This window comes from Mytilus californianus, unplaced genomic scaffold (assembly GCF_021869535.1).
Source record: "Mytilus californianus isolate M0D057914Y unplaced genomic scaffold, xbMytCali1.0.p SCAF_4, whole genome shotgun sequence".
NCBI classification, from domain to species: domain Eukaryota; kingdom Metazoa; phylum Mollusca; class Bivalvia; order Mytilida; family Mytilidae; genus Mytilus; species Mytilus californianus.
The window spans coordinates 85822556-85836022 of NW_026262690.1; the positions used below are offsets into that span (position 1 = coordinate 85822556).

Sequence of the window (13467 nt, forward strand, 5' to 3'; positions counted from 1 at the left end):
TTTAAGTATTCTTGTTTGTCGATGTGTTATTTTGAGGTAGCGTAAATTACGTAAAATCCATGTTCAAATGCCACAAAGAAAACAAACCACAACATAAAGTCTCAATTCAAATCACAATGTAATCTGTTAAATGTTTAATATCAGTTTAACATAATAAAACATCTTAACAATAATCTTGATTTCACTAACACAATATCACTGTCCTCTCGTTCTCTAACTATCCTCTCAACTCTTCTAACTAGCAATCTATCAATTCACTTATGATCTCTCTCGCTTCCCCTTATATACATAATTACAGGCGGTACCCCGACGGTTCCAATGATGGGGTACCGGGCGGTTCTAAAGATACCGGGCGGTATCCCGACGGTTCCAAAGATGGGGTACCGGGCGGTTCTAAAGATACCGGGCGGTGAATTTAAATGATTAAGCCACCGTTCAGATAAATAAAATAGCGGGCGGTGCCCTATTGAAATGAAGTTTATATTGAAATGTAATTTAACTCACACGTATTAAAAGAAAGACATCTTACATAATAACCAATTAAACTGTCAAACTAAAATCGCTACACTTACATTCACTTCATTTGAACTTTGGTGGAAAGTTGTCTCATTGACAATCATACCACATCTCCTTATTTTTATATTGATCGGAGACGAGGACGTAGACAGTGATTCTCTTTCGATATATCTTAGTGCTTTTTTCTCTCTGGGAAATTTGGTGTTACTTACAGGTCTTTGGTGTTCTTTGTTAAAATCTTTCTCAACGCTACTCTTGATTATAGAACGAGTGGTGGCGAATAGTGTGAAAATTGTTTGGTTATGGAGACTTTGTGTTAGTTTCTGGATTCCTTTTTTGGTTTGTGCGTCGTCGAGAGGTTGTCACAGAGACGTATAATACGCAGCTTCTATTATTCATTAATGTAAAACATAATTTTATGTTGAAAGCTTTCGTAGAAATAAATCTGAAGTGAGCCAGGCTTTCAATATTATGTAACACAGATTTTAGTATCTAATAGGTGAGTGTATGCATGTATGCTTTAGTTTTCTGTGCAGTGTTTTGTGGTCGGTCTTTTTGTCATTGTGTTATCTGTTTTTTTCGACTTTGGTTTTTAAAAATCCTTATGTATCTTCTTCCCTTTTTAGCCTGCAACAGACAACAAAGGTCATTGAAGAAACTATTTATCTTTATTCTATATTATTCCTTCATTAATCAAACAAATAACCAAAACCATTCATTGATCTATGTCAAACAACATAATTTGCAGAGTTAACGATCACTGGTTGTTAACTTGTACGTGTTGGTATGATAATTATCCAGCATCCTTTATTGTTTACCTTTGGGTGGAAGTAAAGACCGGGTGAATTCCTCATCTAAAGAAAAGATGGGTGAGTGTTTCCTTATCGTCAAAGTGATACATGCGTACTCATAGAGATAGTATTGATAGCATTTAAAGATAAGAAGTAACAACACAGATAGTTGTATGACTAAATTAACTTTCAAAGCACAATATTTGGCATTCTCATTTCTTAATGAATTCGAAAAGAAACATTTAAATATTTAGATCTGGTCTCCTAACTATGCAAGTTCATGATCACTTAAGATTAAATTAATCGTCCAGGTAAAAAACAAATTAATGTACTTATTTTTCTAAAGGTTGATTCTGTATGATATTTCATTGTACCATAACAGATACTGTTTTCTTTTCACGAAAAAAGATTGTTTAGAAAATCAAAACTCGTGCTTCTTTCCTCTGGTGTTAACATTTAAAGGACAATAAAAATATCCCGTCTGATATTGGATACCACAACTGCACAATAATGATTACAAAGAGGATAATTAGCAGGCTCAGCTAGATGTTCTACATAACACATTTCTAAAATTCTTACTGCCATTCGTTTTACAGTCAAATATGACATTTAAAGATATTGTGATAGAATATCAACAAGCGGTGTCAACTAGTAGTGCTTTCTTACGAAATCTAAAGATCTACTCAAAAATCATCAAAATTAATCATTACTTTGCAATAATATCAAAATTATCATTTCTACATCCTACAACTCTAAACTATTCACTTCGCTCTTTGAAAATACACCATATTTTATCATTAAACTCTGTGTTATTTCAATAAATGGAAATCGAAAATACAAATGTGTTGTTTTATGTCACGAATATTTACTTTGTAAAGAATCATACTGGTTTCAACAAAAATAAACCCAACATGTCCAATACGATATCTTTTTATGCTGGCCAGCATATTTGACGAGTTTAGTGGTTTTATATTTTGACCAATTAGTCGGTATTTCAAATCATGCAAACTGTTTACCCCTATTGAACAATATGTTTTATTCACTTGAAGTAGAGTTCATATAACACCATTTCAAAGAAAAAAATCGAAGGTTTTTTATTTCACGTTCAAATATATTGATGATGCCCTGTCGCTATTAACCTATCTTTCAGCAAGTGGTTGCATCTCATATATCCCAGTAAATTTTACGTTAAAGATACCTCTGAAACTAGATGGTCTACTTCACATCTAGATCTTTGCAGTTGGTAGCAAATGCTGTAAATATTGAAATGCCTGATCATATACAAGCTATATATAAAAAAACATAAATGAAATATCAAAAACCAAAAAGGTCAACTTTAATCAAAATTTCAAGACTCTTTCTCCAAGTCCGCAACGGATGTCTGTACAACTGAGCGCATAGATCATACTATTGGCATAGACAAAGAATAGCTGACCCTAGCACAAGTCCTTGGTTGTCGTCAGTGATGATATTGCGCAGGAAAGATGTTCATAATTGTTTTTGTATAAATGTTCCTATTTATTACCTCGCATAAATGATAGATTAGATGCTCTGGCGGGGTTCAAATGGTATTCCACGCTCGATTTGAAGAGTGGATATCATTAGGTTTGTCACTTTAGAAGATCATCCCAAAATAGCATTTTTATTTCCTGGTAGTGGGCTTTGATGCAATTTACATATTCAGCGTTTGGGCTGTGTAATGCCTCTGCTTATTTTATAAGACTAATGCTGAAATTTTTATCTGGATAAATCTAGAAAATATGTCTTAAGTAAACAAAAAGAAAATGTGGTATGATTGCCTATGAGACAACTGCCCAGCAGAGTTCAAATGATGGTGATAAAAGCAATTATAGGTCACCGTACGGCCTTTTTCAATGAGTAAAACTCATACCGTATAGCCTGCTATAACGCGCCCCGACATGAAATTTTTGAAACAATTCAAACGAAAAAAGACTAACGGCCTTTTGTATACAATACAATTTACGAACAAAATATATGACAGACATGGTGTTTATATATCTCAACTTGTTCGATTCGCTCGTGTATGTAACAACGTATTTGATTTCATCAAAAGAAATCTCTGTATTACTGAAAAAGTATTACACCAGGGTTTTCGATATCACAAACTAGTCAAAACATTTACTAAATTTATCATCGGTACAAGGACATCATTCGTAAATATAAATCAACATGCAGACATCTTATACGTTCAGGTATTTTACCTTCAATATTTTATGGTAATATTCTTTACAAAGCACAAAAATGTCGGCATTCACCTCAAAAGCTAACCAAACATTTAAACAGACTTATTCGGAAAGGATATAGTTACGATACTGTTGTCAAGTCATTAAGGATTGCATATTTTGGTATTAATATTGATTCAGTCATAGGGTCTTTGCATCGGAAATAAACACATTTATTCTAAAACCAGTTTTTGGCATGATGCGGGTTATGTTCTTCTCATATATTTTATGATGGTATGATACTTAACCCCAAACGGGAGGGATTGTACTTGATTTTCATATGATGAAGACATAATCTTTCAATCAGTTTAATTGGGGTCTAGAGCTGGCATGTCAGTAACTGCTAGTAGTCCTTTGTTCATTTATGTATCATTGTCATTCTGCTTAGTTTCTTTTGTTACCTATTCTGACATCGGACTCGGACTTCTTTTAAACTGAGTTTTACTGTGCGTATTGCTATGTGTTTCTTTATTCTACATTGGCTAGAGGTATAAGGGAGGGTTGAGATCTCACAAAACATGTTTAACCCCGCCGCATTTTTGCGCCTGTCCCAAGTCTGGAGCCTCTGGCCTTTGTTAGTTTAGTATGTTTTTTTTATTTTTTTTTCATTTATATGTTTTGGAGTTTAGTGTGACGTCCATTTTCACTGAACTAGCACACAACTTTATTTAGGGGCCAGCTGAGGACCACCTCCGGGTACGGGATTTTCTCGATGCATTAAAGACCCATTGGCGGCCTTCGGCTGTTTTCTGCTCTTTGGTCGGATTGTTGTCTCTTTGACATATTCCCCATTTCCATTCGCAATTTTATGAACCAACAACAACTTCTGAATTACAGGCTCTTGACTTGGAACAGGCTCATAAAGAATGGGGCGGTCTTAAAAACATGTTTCTGAACGCTCAACCCCTCCCTAACCTTGGACCGTGGTGTTACAGCACAACAGAAGAAAAAAACCTGTATATTTAGACGACATAACAGTGTTTTCAATGACTTTTGAAGAACAAATTGAAATTTTAGATCAAATTCTTAATATACTTTAACAAGCTCAGTGGGATATCCAGTGAACGATAACAAAAGAAAATGCACTCTTCTTATGATAGAGTCGAGGAAGTCAATAATAAGACAATACCCGTGACGATACTGATCAAAAGTTATTTCTAAATAATAATTGTACATTTTAAAGAAGTTATTTATTAAACTGTGTTAATAGAAATATACATGCAAATACACGATGTTTTATGTTCATTATTTATCGAGATAATTGCTTTAAAAGCTTGTGAAACTAAAATTCAAAAACTGCCAATCTTTGCTGCAAAATGATAAAAAAAATTGGAAAAAATCATAAACATACAAAATCGAATATTTAGGTCTTCTCGATCTATTCACATTCAATGTTTAAATCGAGATAAGGTCTGTTTGATTTTGCTTAGTAACTTAATTTCAAAAGTGCCAATTTTTGCTGCATATCAATCGATTCCTTTGAAATTTTTTTCCTGACTTTCTCTGATCTAGCTGTATATATATACGAATAATTAGCATGTTCCAGAGCGGTATACAGTCAGTAAAAAATAAATAAATTGAAGTTGGTACCCCAGAAATTTATTCGCATAGCAACATTTTAAACCAATTTTACTCCAAACATCTTTAGCCTGCTCCATTCGTCGTTTGCTACGAAGGCGGAAACTGATAACATTGAGTGGAAGTTTTGTTTTTATTTCAATTTATTTCTACTTTTACTATTTACCAGAACGTTTTTCCGTGAATCCATAATTGATAGCGTCCTTGCAAAAATGGTCAAACATTGAGACGATCTAGTTTTGAATGTTTACAGAGGAGGTAATATTTTGTCACTAGATTTCCCACTAATTTAAGATAAAACCCACCAAAAATACAGATTTTTCAAGATCGTAACATTTTAGGACACGTGGTCAGTAAAGATGGCGTTGCCAATGACCACAAAAAGACAAAAGCAGTCATAGAATAACCCATTCCTAAAATTTCAAGGAAGTAAAGTACTTTCTTGGTTTGTGTTCCTATTATATCAAGTTTATTTTTCATTTTGGAAAATTACTACCAATCCTCTTCATAAATTGACTGAAAAAAATTGTTTTTTATACAGACAGGTAAATGTCAAGCAGCTTTAAGTATTTTAAAGCAAGTTCTGACATATACTTTAATATAAGCTTACCCCAGAAACGAAGACTCATTTATCTTAAACACAGCACTGTCCAGAAAATTCGCTTGCAGTCTATTTAAGAGATAACTGTATTGTATTTGAAGCTTTGCGGACGTCCATCGGTAGTTTTACTGTTTAATTTAGTTTACCTGGCGACGCGTAGCGGAGACAGGTAAACGGGTATTTGCGACAGTAAAACTACCGATCAGTGGTCATTACTGAATTGATTGCAAGCAAATTGTCAGAACAGTACTGAATTACTTCGTATTTTATTTGGCCTTTTTAACCTTTTTGATTCGAGCGTTACTTATGAGTCTTTTAAAGACGAAACGCGCGTCTGGTGTTAAAAAAAATAATCTTAGCATCTATGATGAGTTTATTTACCGCAGTCAATATATCTGAAAATTAACAGAAAAAATGAAAATGACTTAACAAATTATTGTTAAGCTTTTTCAGATTATGTTAAGATCAAAATGACAGTTTCAGATCGAAATTCGTTCACTAGTGACGCCTACTAAAAATTTATTAATGAATATTCAGGACGCGAGAATATTAACAATTATTATAATAGGTAGGTTCAACAAGATGGAACGACAGGGATGAAGTGTGGGGTATTTTCATTACTGCTAATAGAAAACAATGGTCAATTGGAAAGGGGGAGACATTTTGCCTTGCAACAGACCACCTACAGACCCCTCAAAAAAGTTGTTCCAATGGTTCTTCAATGTAAAGTGATCATGACACTCACTTCATGAGGCATCGAATTAAATTTCCTCCATTTTTGACTGACGAGGCTGTGTATGTATACATACCACACATCAAAACGGCCCACCGACTTCAGAAAGAGTTTACGTTGAACACGAGAATTAAATGGATGACAATATGTACATGTATATGCCCTTATCAATCCTTTGGGTTTGAATAAAGGGCGATATGAGACATACTTTGATGATACGTACAAATCAACAATACAATTTCAAGTTACGCAATAGAGTTAAACGTATCTGATTCAATGATATTATCGGAAACTACTTTTTAAAATCAACAGCCGACTTCCGAGTAGATTTCATACATCAACTTCATAATTATTCTATGTAAACATTACCGGAAGAAAACATTTTGTGCAATACCAAGAATACTCAATATAATAAAATATCCCCATTTATGATCAGTACACAGTTAGAATGGTCTTACTGATTATTTTAATGTTATTTTGGCAAATTTGTGATAACAATGCAGGTAAGGCTATTAGATTATTCAACGTCTGAAAATAAAATAAAAAACGGATATTTTCAATAATATTTTGGAACATTTTTTAGTTTTCACAAACCGTTTTTGATTCTGAAACTATATTTTGTGAACTGGTCCTTGTACGGCAAGCTGAAGACATGTTTTAAGAGGGCGTAAAGAGACAGAAGTATATTAGAAGTTGATTCTCGAAAGATATTCATTTCCTAGCTAGATTCATTCTTAGAGTATAAATACATATTTTCGTACAGTGCTTCGACATTTAAAACAGCCATAGTTATTATATGGTCATTTTTGTAAATTTAGTGTTTGCAAAAGTATGAATTATTCGAAATACTAAGGATTTTCTTATCCCAGGCATAGATTACCTTAGCCGTATTTGGCACAACTTTTTGGATTTTTGGTCCTCAATGCTCTTCAAATTTGTACTTGTTTTGGCTTTCAAACTTTTTTGATCTGAGCGTCACTGATGAGTCTTATGTAGACGAAACGCTCGTCCGGCGTATAAAATTATAAGCCTGGTACCTTTGGTAACTATTTACAAGAAATTTGTATGAAAATGATACTGGTGTACCTTATGTCCCTCGTGACGGAAGATTTTCAGTTTTCCAAAAAGGGACCAGTAAAACACTGGAAGGAAAGGAAGGCCAACTTTGGTTAGTAAAAACTATCAATATCGGAACGAAAAGATCGTTTCTGTCTGTCATTCAACTTAATGTCTGTAATTCCGAGACAGTAAACATTTAGATTAATGTTTGTTTTTTGCCTGGTGACCTTCTTATCATATTTCATCATTAAAACGTACATAAAGAATCAACCAAAACTGGAACATTTCTATGTTTATGTTATCGATAAAGCAACAGCTTTTATTACAATATAACTCTATTTGTTCACAGACATGATTGTATGAGAAAACTGACAAAACGTCATGATTATCCATTAGTATTTTGGTTTAATCATAAAATCTTTAAAAAAATGGAAACCGGAAAATTTGTCATACAACTGTATTTTATAGATAACAAATATAATCATTTACGGAAACAGACAAAATGTCATAACCAGATTGGATTGAAAAAAAAAAAATTTTATCATAAAATATCCGAAATCCGGAAACCGGAAATTTTATCATCAATGATGCAAATTAAGAATTTTGTCAATATTATCCCAAATATATCATATATACACCATAAGTTAAAATACTTAACAGCGCTCATGACTGACAATATTTATGATATATATCTTAGTCGAAGACTTCATTAAAGTAAAAAAAAATCATCAAAATTTGAAAAGTAAATAAATGTATATTATGATTCTGTCGAATCCTCTGTCGCCGAGACTTTTTAAAGGTAAATAAACTTATCATAGATACCAGGATTAAAATGTACTCCAGACGTTTCCAAAAGGCTCATCAGTGGCGCTCGAGTCAAAAAGTCAACAAGGTCAAATTAAGTACGAAGCATATTCGCATAGCTATGTATAAAGTGTTTGATCTGAAGTAAGAAGAAGAGATTATTGATACAGATGAAGTCGAGTTATTTCAACTGTACAAGTTTGGGTATTACACAGATTATATGCACTGGTAAATTCAGATATAAGGGGTTGCATGGTATCCGTAAAATATTCCGCCCACTATCTGAATTTTAATGTGTATGCATATAAAAATAAGGAGACTTGGTAGATTGCCAACAAAATAACTACCCACCTTAGTACAAAATGACCGTTATGTAAGCAACAAAAGATCACCATACGCGGGACTTCAACAATGAACAAAACCCATACCGTATATCAGATATAAACAGCCACGCCATGAAAAAATGTGAAACAATTCATACGAAAAGTTATGACAAAACAATATACGATAAACAAAAATGACAAGTATATCTTTTTCTACCATCAATCTATTTCGATTTCCGCCTAATAAATAAACACGAAACTATTCAGACAGCTCAGATTTTATCTTTGGGTAAGAACATATGTAATTTTTCAAAAGAAGACCATATAAGCTCTAAACGACCTCGTCCACAAAAAAGAAAGAAAACTTTGAAATAGATGTATTAAAATAACCCCAGAAATATACATGTCATTAACATAAAGCAACATGTTAGAAATGGAAGACAGAATTTCATATCTAGGAAACTTAAAATAGAACGAACATTTAAGTTCATCTATCATTGTAAATGTATTATTACACCTTTCAAAAATACGTTTCTGGTGAATATAGGAAAAATAAGAACGTGGCATATATGCTAAAGAGGTAATGATTCTAGGATATTGAAGGACATAAAAACTGTGATCTTGAAAGAATTTTTTTGGCGAATATCGAATGCTATACCACGCATCTGCTTTCCAATTTTCGCTTTATTCCAGAGGGTGAATATCTTTCTTTTGTGAATTTTCTCTAAAACTCATAAGCTCAACACTAGACTATGAAGAAAAAACCTAAATGCTATTTGAAACACTTGACCAGATATTTGAACAATTGACGTCATACGACAATCACATATCTTGTGTGACGTAAATATTTTACAGGAACGTCTGTGATATACGGTCAAAGCAGCCTAATTAAGAAAAGGTGTATTGTGAAAATAAAGAACAATGACACAACTGTCACTTTACTTTTTTTGCCATTTAAACAATTTAGCTGCGTTTTTTTTTGTCGTTGATTTACGTGTTTTTGCCATTTCTTCCCATTGACATCATTTTACTTTTTTTATTAAATAGATAATTATATGTCCAAAAGTTCTACTAATAATTTGTATTTTAAAGCAGGACATACTGGCAAGGAAGCAGCCAAACTAGCTCTTGAATATGTTAGTAGAATCGAAAAAAATCCTTGCACTGGTGGTACCGAGGAGACATTGGACCTGACCTTCAACCATACAGCATGGGAAAAGTACACCCAACCTGCAATTCTTACATCAAACTTCCTCTCATCAGTTATTCTGAAGAATAATGGTTCACTTGATTCCTTGACTGATGAAATGTTCTTCTCCCTAGTAAGAAATAATGTAAATAGTCTGAAAAACGTGTTTGGATCTTGCATAGCAATAGAACCAGGGATATATTCAAACTATTCTTCGTTTGCACCTTACGCTTACCGTCAGAATGAGATTGTGTTTTCTCATGATATAGCTCTATCGTATAAGTACCATGGCAACAAAACTGAGTGGTATTTTAACTTAAAAATCAGGAACTGGGAAAATGCAACAAGAACTGTCTTCAAAACAAAATACAGGTAAAGAATCATAAATAACTTTGTTTCAAGTAATATACATATTTTCTTCAGCTGAGGCTGGAAATAGAACCCAAGGTGTATGGCGAGTACAAAATGTATTCGTCAAAACTAATATAAAAAAAAATCTGACAGGTGCAAATTAAAATAACGCTTTAAAAATTTTGTGCATCAAAAGCGCATTTACTGATTTACCCTCACTAGGTACGCTCAAACCTAAACATTTGAAGGCCAGGAATGTAGAAATATGTAGAAACAGTATAATCAAAATCCAAAATAAAAAATAACCAATTCAAAAATTCCCTCCAAAGTCAACTTAAAAGTTGGAACCTTAGTTTCTTAAAAACATTCTGATTTTTAGAATGTAAACATCGACCTAAATTGTCAGGCGACTCCTTATTGGAGTTATTGCCATTAAATGACGACTTTTACCATTTTGTTGTGCAATTTTAGCTATTTTCTTAGATAGATAGATAGATAGACAGAAACTGAAGGAGCAAAAATGATCTGCAGAATAAGACCTACAAATCAGTTGACATGGCCGAAATCTCAAGTAAACTCCTTCTGATATGTATTGCCCTTGATTGACGATAGTTACCCATTTTTGTATTTTTGGCATTCATTTAAAGAGACACAGAGAATTGTTAATAACAAAAATGATATGCAAAATAATTTATACAAATGAGTCAACATGGCTAAAATCATTAGTCAACTCTTTATAGTAGTATTGCCCTTTAATGACGATTTTTTCTCTTTTTTTTCCAGAAACTTTTGTCATACATGTACATATCATGTAAATAGCAATACTGATCAGTAAAGCCAGATCTAAAATGAATCAGCAAGGCCAAAATCATCTGTTGACTCCTTTTATGATTGTTAGCTCTTGCATTTTGATGTTTGTCATTTGTTTTGTGGTATTGTTAGAAACTATACGAGATGAAGCGTAAAATAAAATCTACGAAATAATATCCATTTCTATGAAGCAACATTCCAGCAGCGCCTTCAGATTGAATAAATATATCCCAGTTGATGCGATATTCCAGAGCTTGCTTTTCCTTAATAGAGGGTTGCTGCTTACAAGGAAGGTATTAAACCAAGAGTTCTAAGTGGTAAAGTTGAAATCACCCCTTAGAAAATTTTACGGACGACATTACGCGTTGGTTGACCGTTATGGAATATCTGTTTCACAGATGACGAAGTATATTCCAATTTTTGGAACCATAATCCCGTCCTCTTTCCTCGAATATGACCAACCGAATTACAATAACTACCGGGTTCGTACTTACCTTAGCAGCACGACTGGTGGTACATGAGGAGCAGGATTCTTGACCTATTGAGCACCTGAGATCACCCCCGGTTTTTAGTGGGATTCGTATTGCTTAGTCTTTTGGTTTCTATAGTATGTTTTGTATACTGTTGTTTGACTTTTGATCGTTTTCGTATTTTGCCATGGAATTTTCTGTTCGTTTTACACCTTTGAGTTTGAATTTTCTGTTCGTTTTACACCTTCGAGTTTGAATCATTCGTCTCTTTTTTCCTTGTAATAATATTTTAAGTGGTACCTTGGTAACATATTTCAAAGTTTTTAAGTAGAATTAAGTTTGAAAAGCAATCTTGACGAATCTTTATATTCTTTCGGTTCATTTAGTTTCTAGTAAAACAAAGAGATACTCAATCTTCTTTGGTATCCGTTGACAATTAAACATGCCGTTGCTTCATTTTAGTGCCGGTGATATATCTTTACCGGAACAAGAAATAGTTGTTCTTACAGCCAAGTTAGAAGACGGCCATTGGACTAAACCGTACTTTGATTGTGGAGGAGGGGACATTTGGATGGTTACATTTTCATCTCCTATATTGTCACTTGATTTAACAGAAAGACCCAAGTTTCAGTAAGTGTTCTATATGATAAAAATGAAAACAACTTTATAAATTTCGTGTCTCAAAAAAAAAAATATTAACAAAAATACCGAACTCCAAGATAAGTTCAAAAATGGGGGGGGGGGGGGGGGGGGGGGGGGGGGGGGGGGGGGGGAGGGGTCTGGGGTCCGTTAAAACTGACAAATGATTGGTTAAACCTGGTTTGATAGCTGTCTATACCTTCCACTAGTATGACAGATGTTTATAGTCTAATTAAATTGACAAAACTTGGTGAGCAAACCCAAGTAATATGACCATTATTGGGATTTTCTGGATTAACCTTCATCAGAAACGCTTAAAGCCGAAAATTTGAAAGCAACAGATGTATAAGAACTGAAACAGTTGGAGAGCTAAATGTCCAAAAAGGGACATAAATGTGTATTTAGCATACCTATTTTGCCTATATAAGTAGACTAATGGGATAAAAACATGTGTTCAATACACAAAATAGGTCATTACAACCGCTTAACTCTATTATACCGCTATCATAGCTATATATAGACTTCAATACACAACTACCATATCAAAATATCTTTGCAATTACTAATCATGCCAAGCTCTGATTCCTTGTCCGAATGTACTTATACTTTAGGTCCTTTTTGGTTGATCCACTTTTCATTATTTGTATTAGATTTTGGATATTCCAATAATTTTTTGCCTCGAGTATTACAGAACAGACATTATTTGTCGAAATGCGCATCTGGTGCATCAAAATTGGTACCGTTTATGTTAATATATACTAAGAGCAGGAACATCGTACTTAACCTGAATATAGATTGATTCAACACTTTATCAGAATTGTAGTAAATCAAAATAACTGATTTTGAAAAAACTCATCGAAGATACCAGGCTTATAATTTGACATGTCCGACGCACGGTTCGTCTACATAAGACTCACCTGTAACGCTGTATTCAAAGCAGATACATGGCCAAATAACAAAGTTGAAGAGCCTTAAAAACAAAAAAATCAACAAAACAAATGTGAGGTAGAAGACCAATTGAGACTGAGGTTAAGACAAGGAAAATAAATCGAAGATTTTTATGACTTTATGTACAGTAAATGTACAAAAAAATTAACCCCTGTAAGAATATTTTATGGCAGGATCAGTAAAAGATGAACTTTGTAAGGCGTATCTTTAATTCTGATTGATTACTAACTTCAAAGCATTGTCGCCAGTGTACGACCTTTGTTGTAAGCACAGCTGTTTTCTTTCCTTTTGGCACACATTTTTTTTTTATTTGTGCTTGCTTTACCCAGAATGAATTGTCACATTTTAATTTTTTTTTCTTTTCGTTTGTCTTGTCTATGTTGCCTTACATCATTCCCAATGTCAATCTTTT

The 13467-nt window shown here is 33.5% G+C and overlaps 1 protein-coding gene across 1 annotated transcript in view; it reads left to right on the forward strand.

The window, feature by feature from the left end:
• LOC127737119 (probable G-protein coupled receptor 158) overlaps positions 1–13467 on the forward strand; it is a 67384-nt gene that overhangs the window by 49741 nt on the left and 4176 nt on the right. Inside the window, exons 4-5 of the mRNA XM_052247652.1 lie at positions 9696–10209; positions 11931–12098. Coding sequence (XP_052103612.1) covers positions 9696–10209; positions 11931–12098 — 682 coding nt within the window. The remainder of the gene's footprint in view (positions 1–9695; positions 10210–11930; positions 12099–13467) is intronic.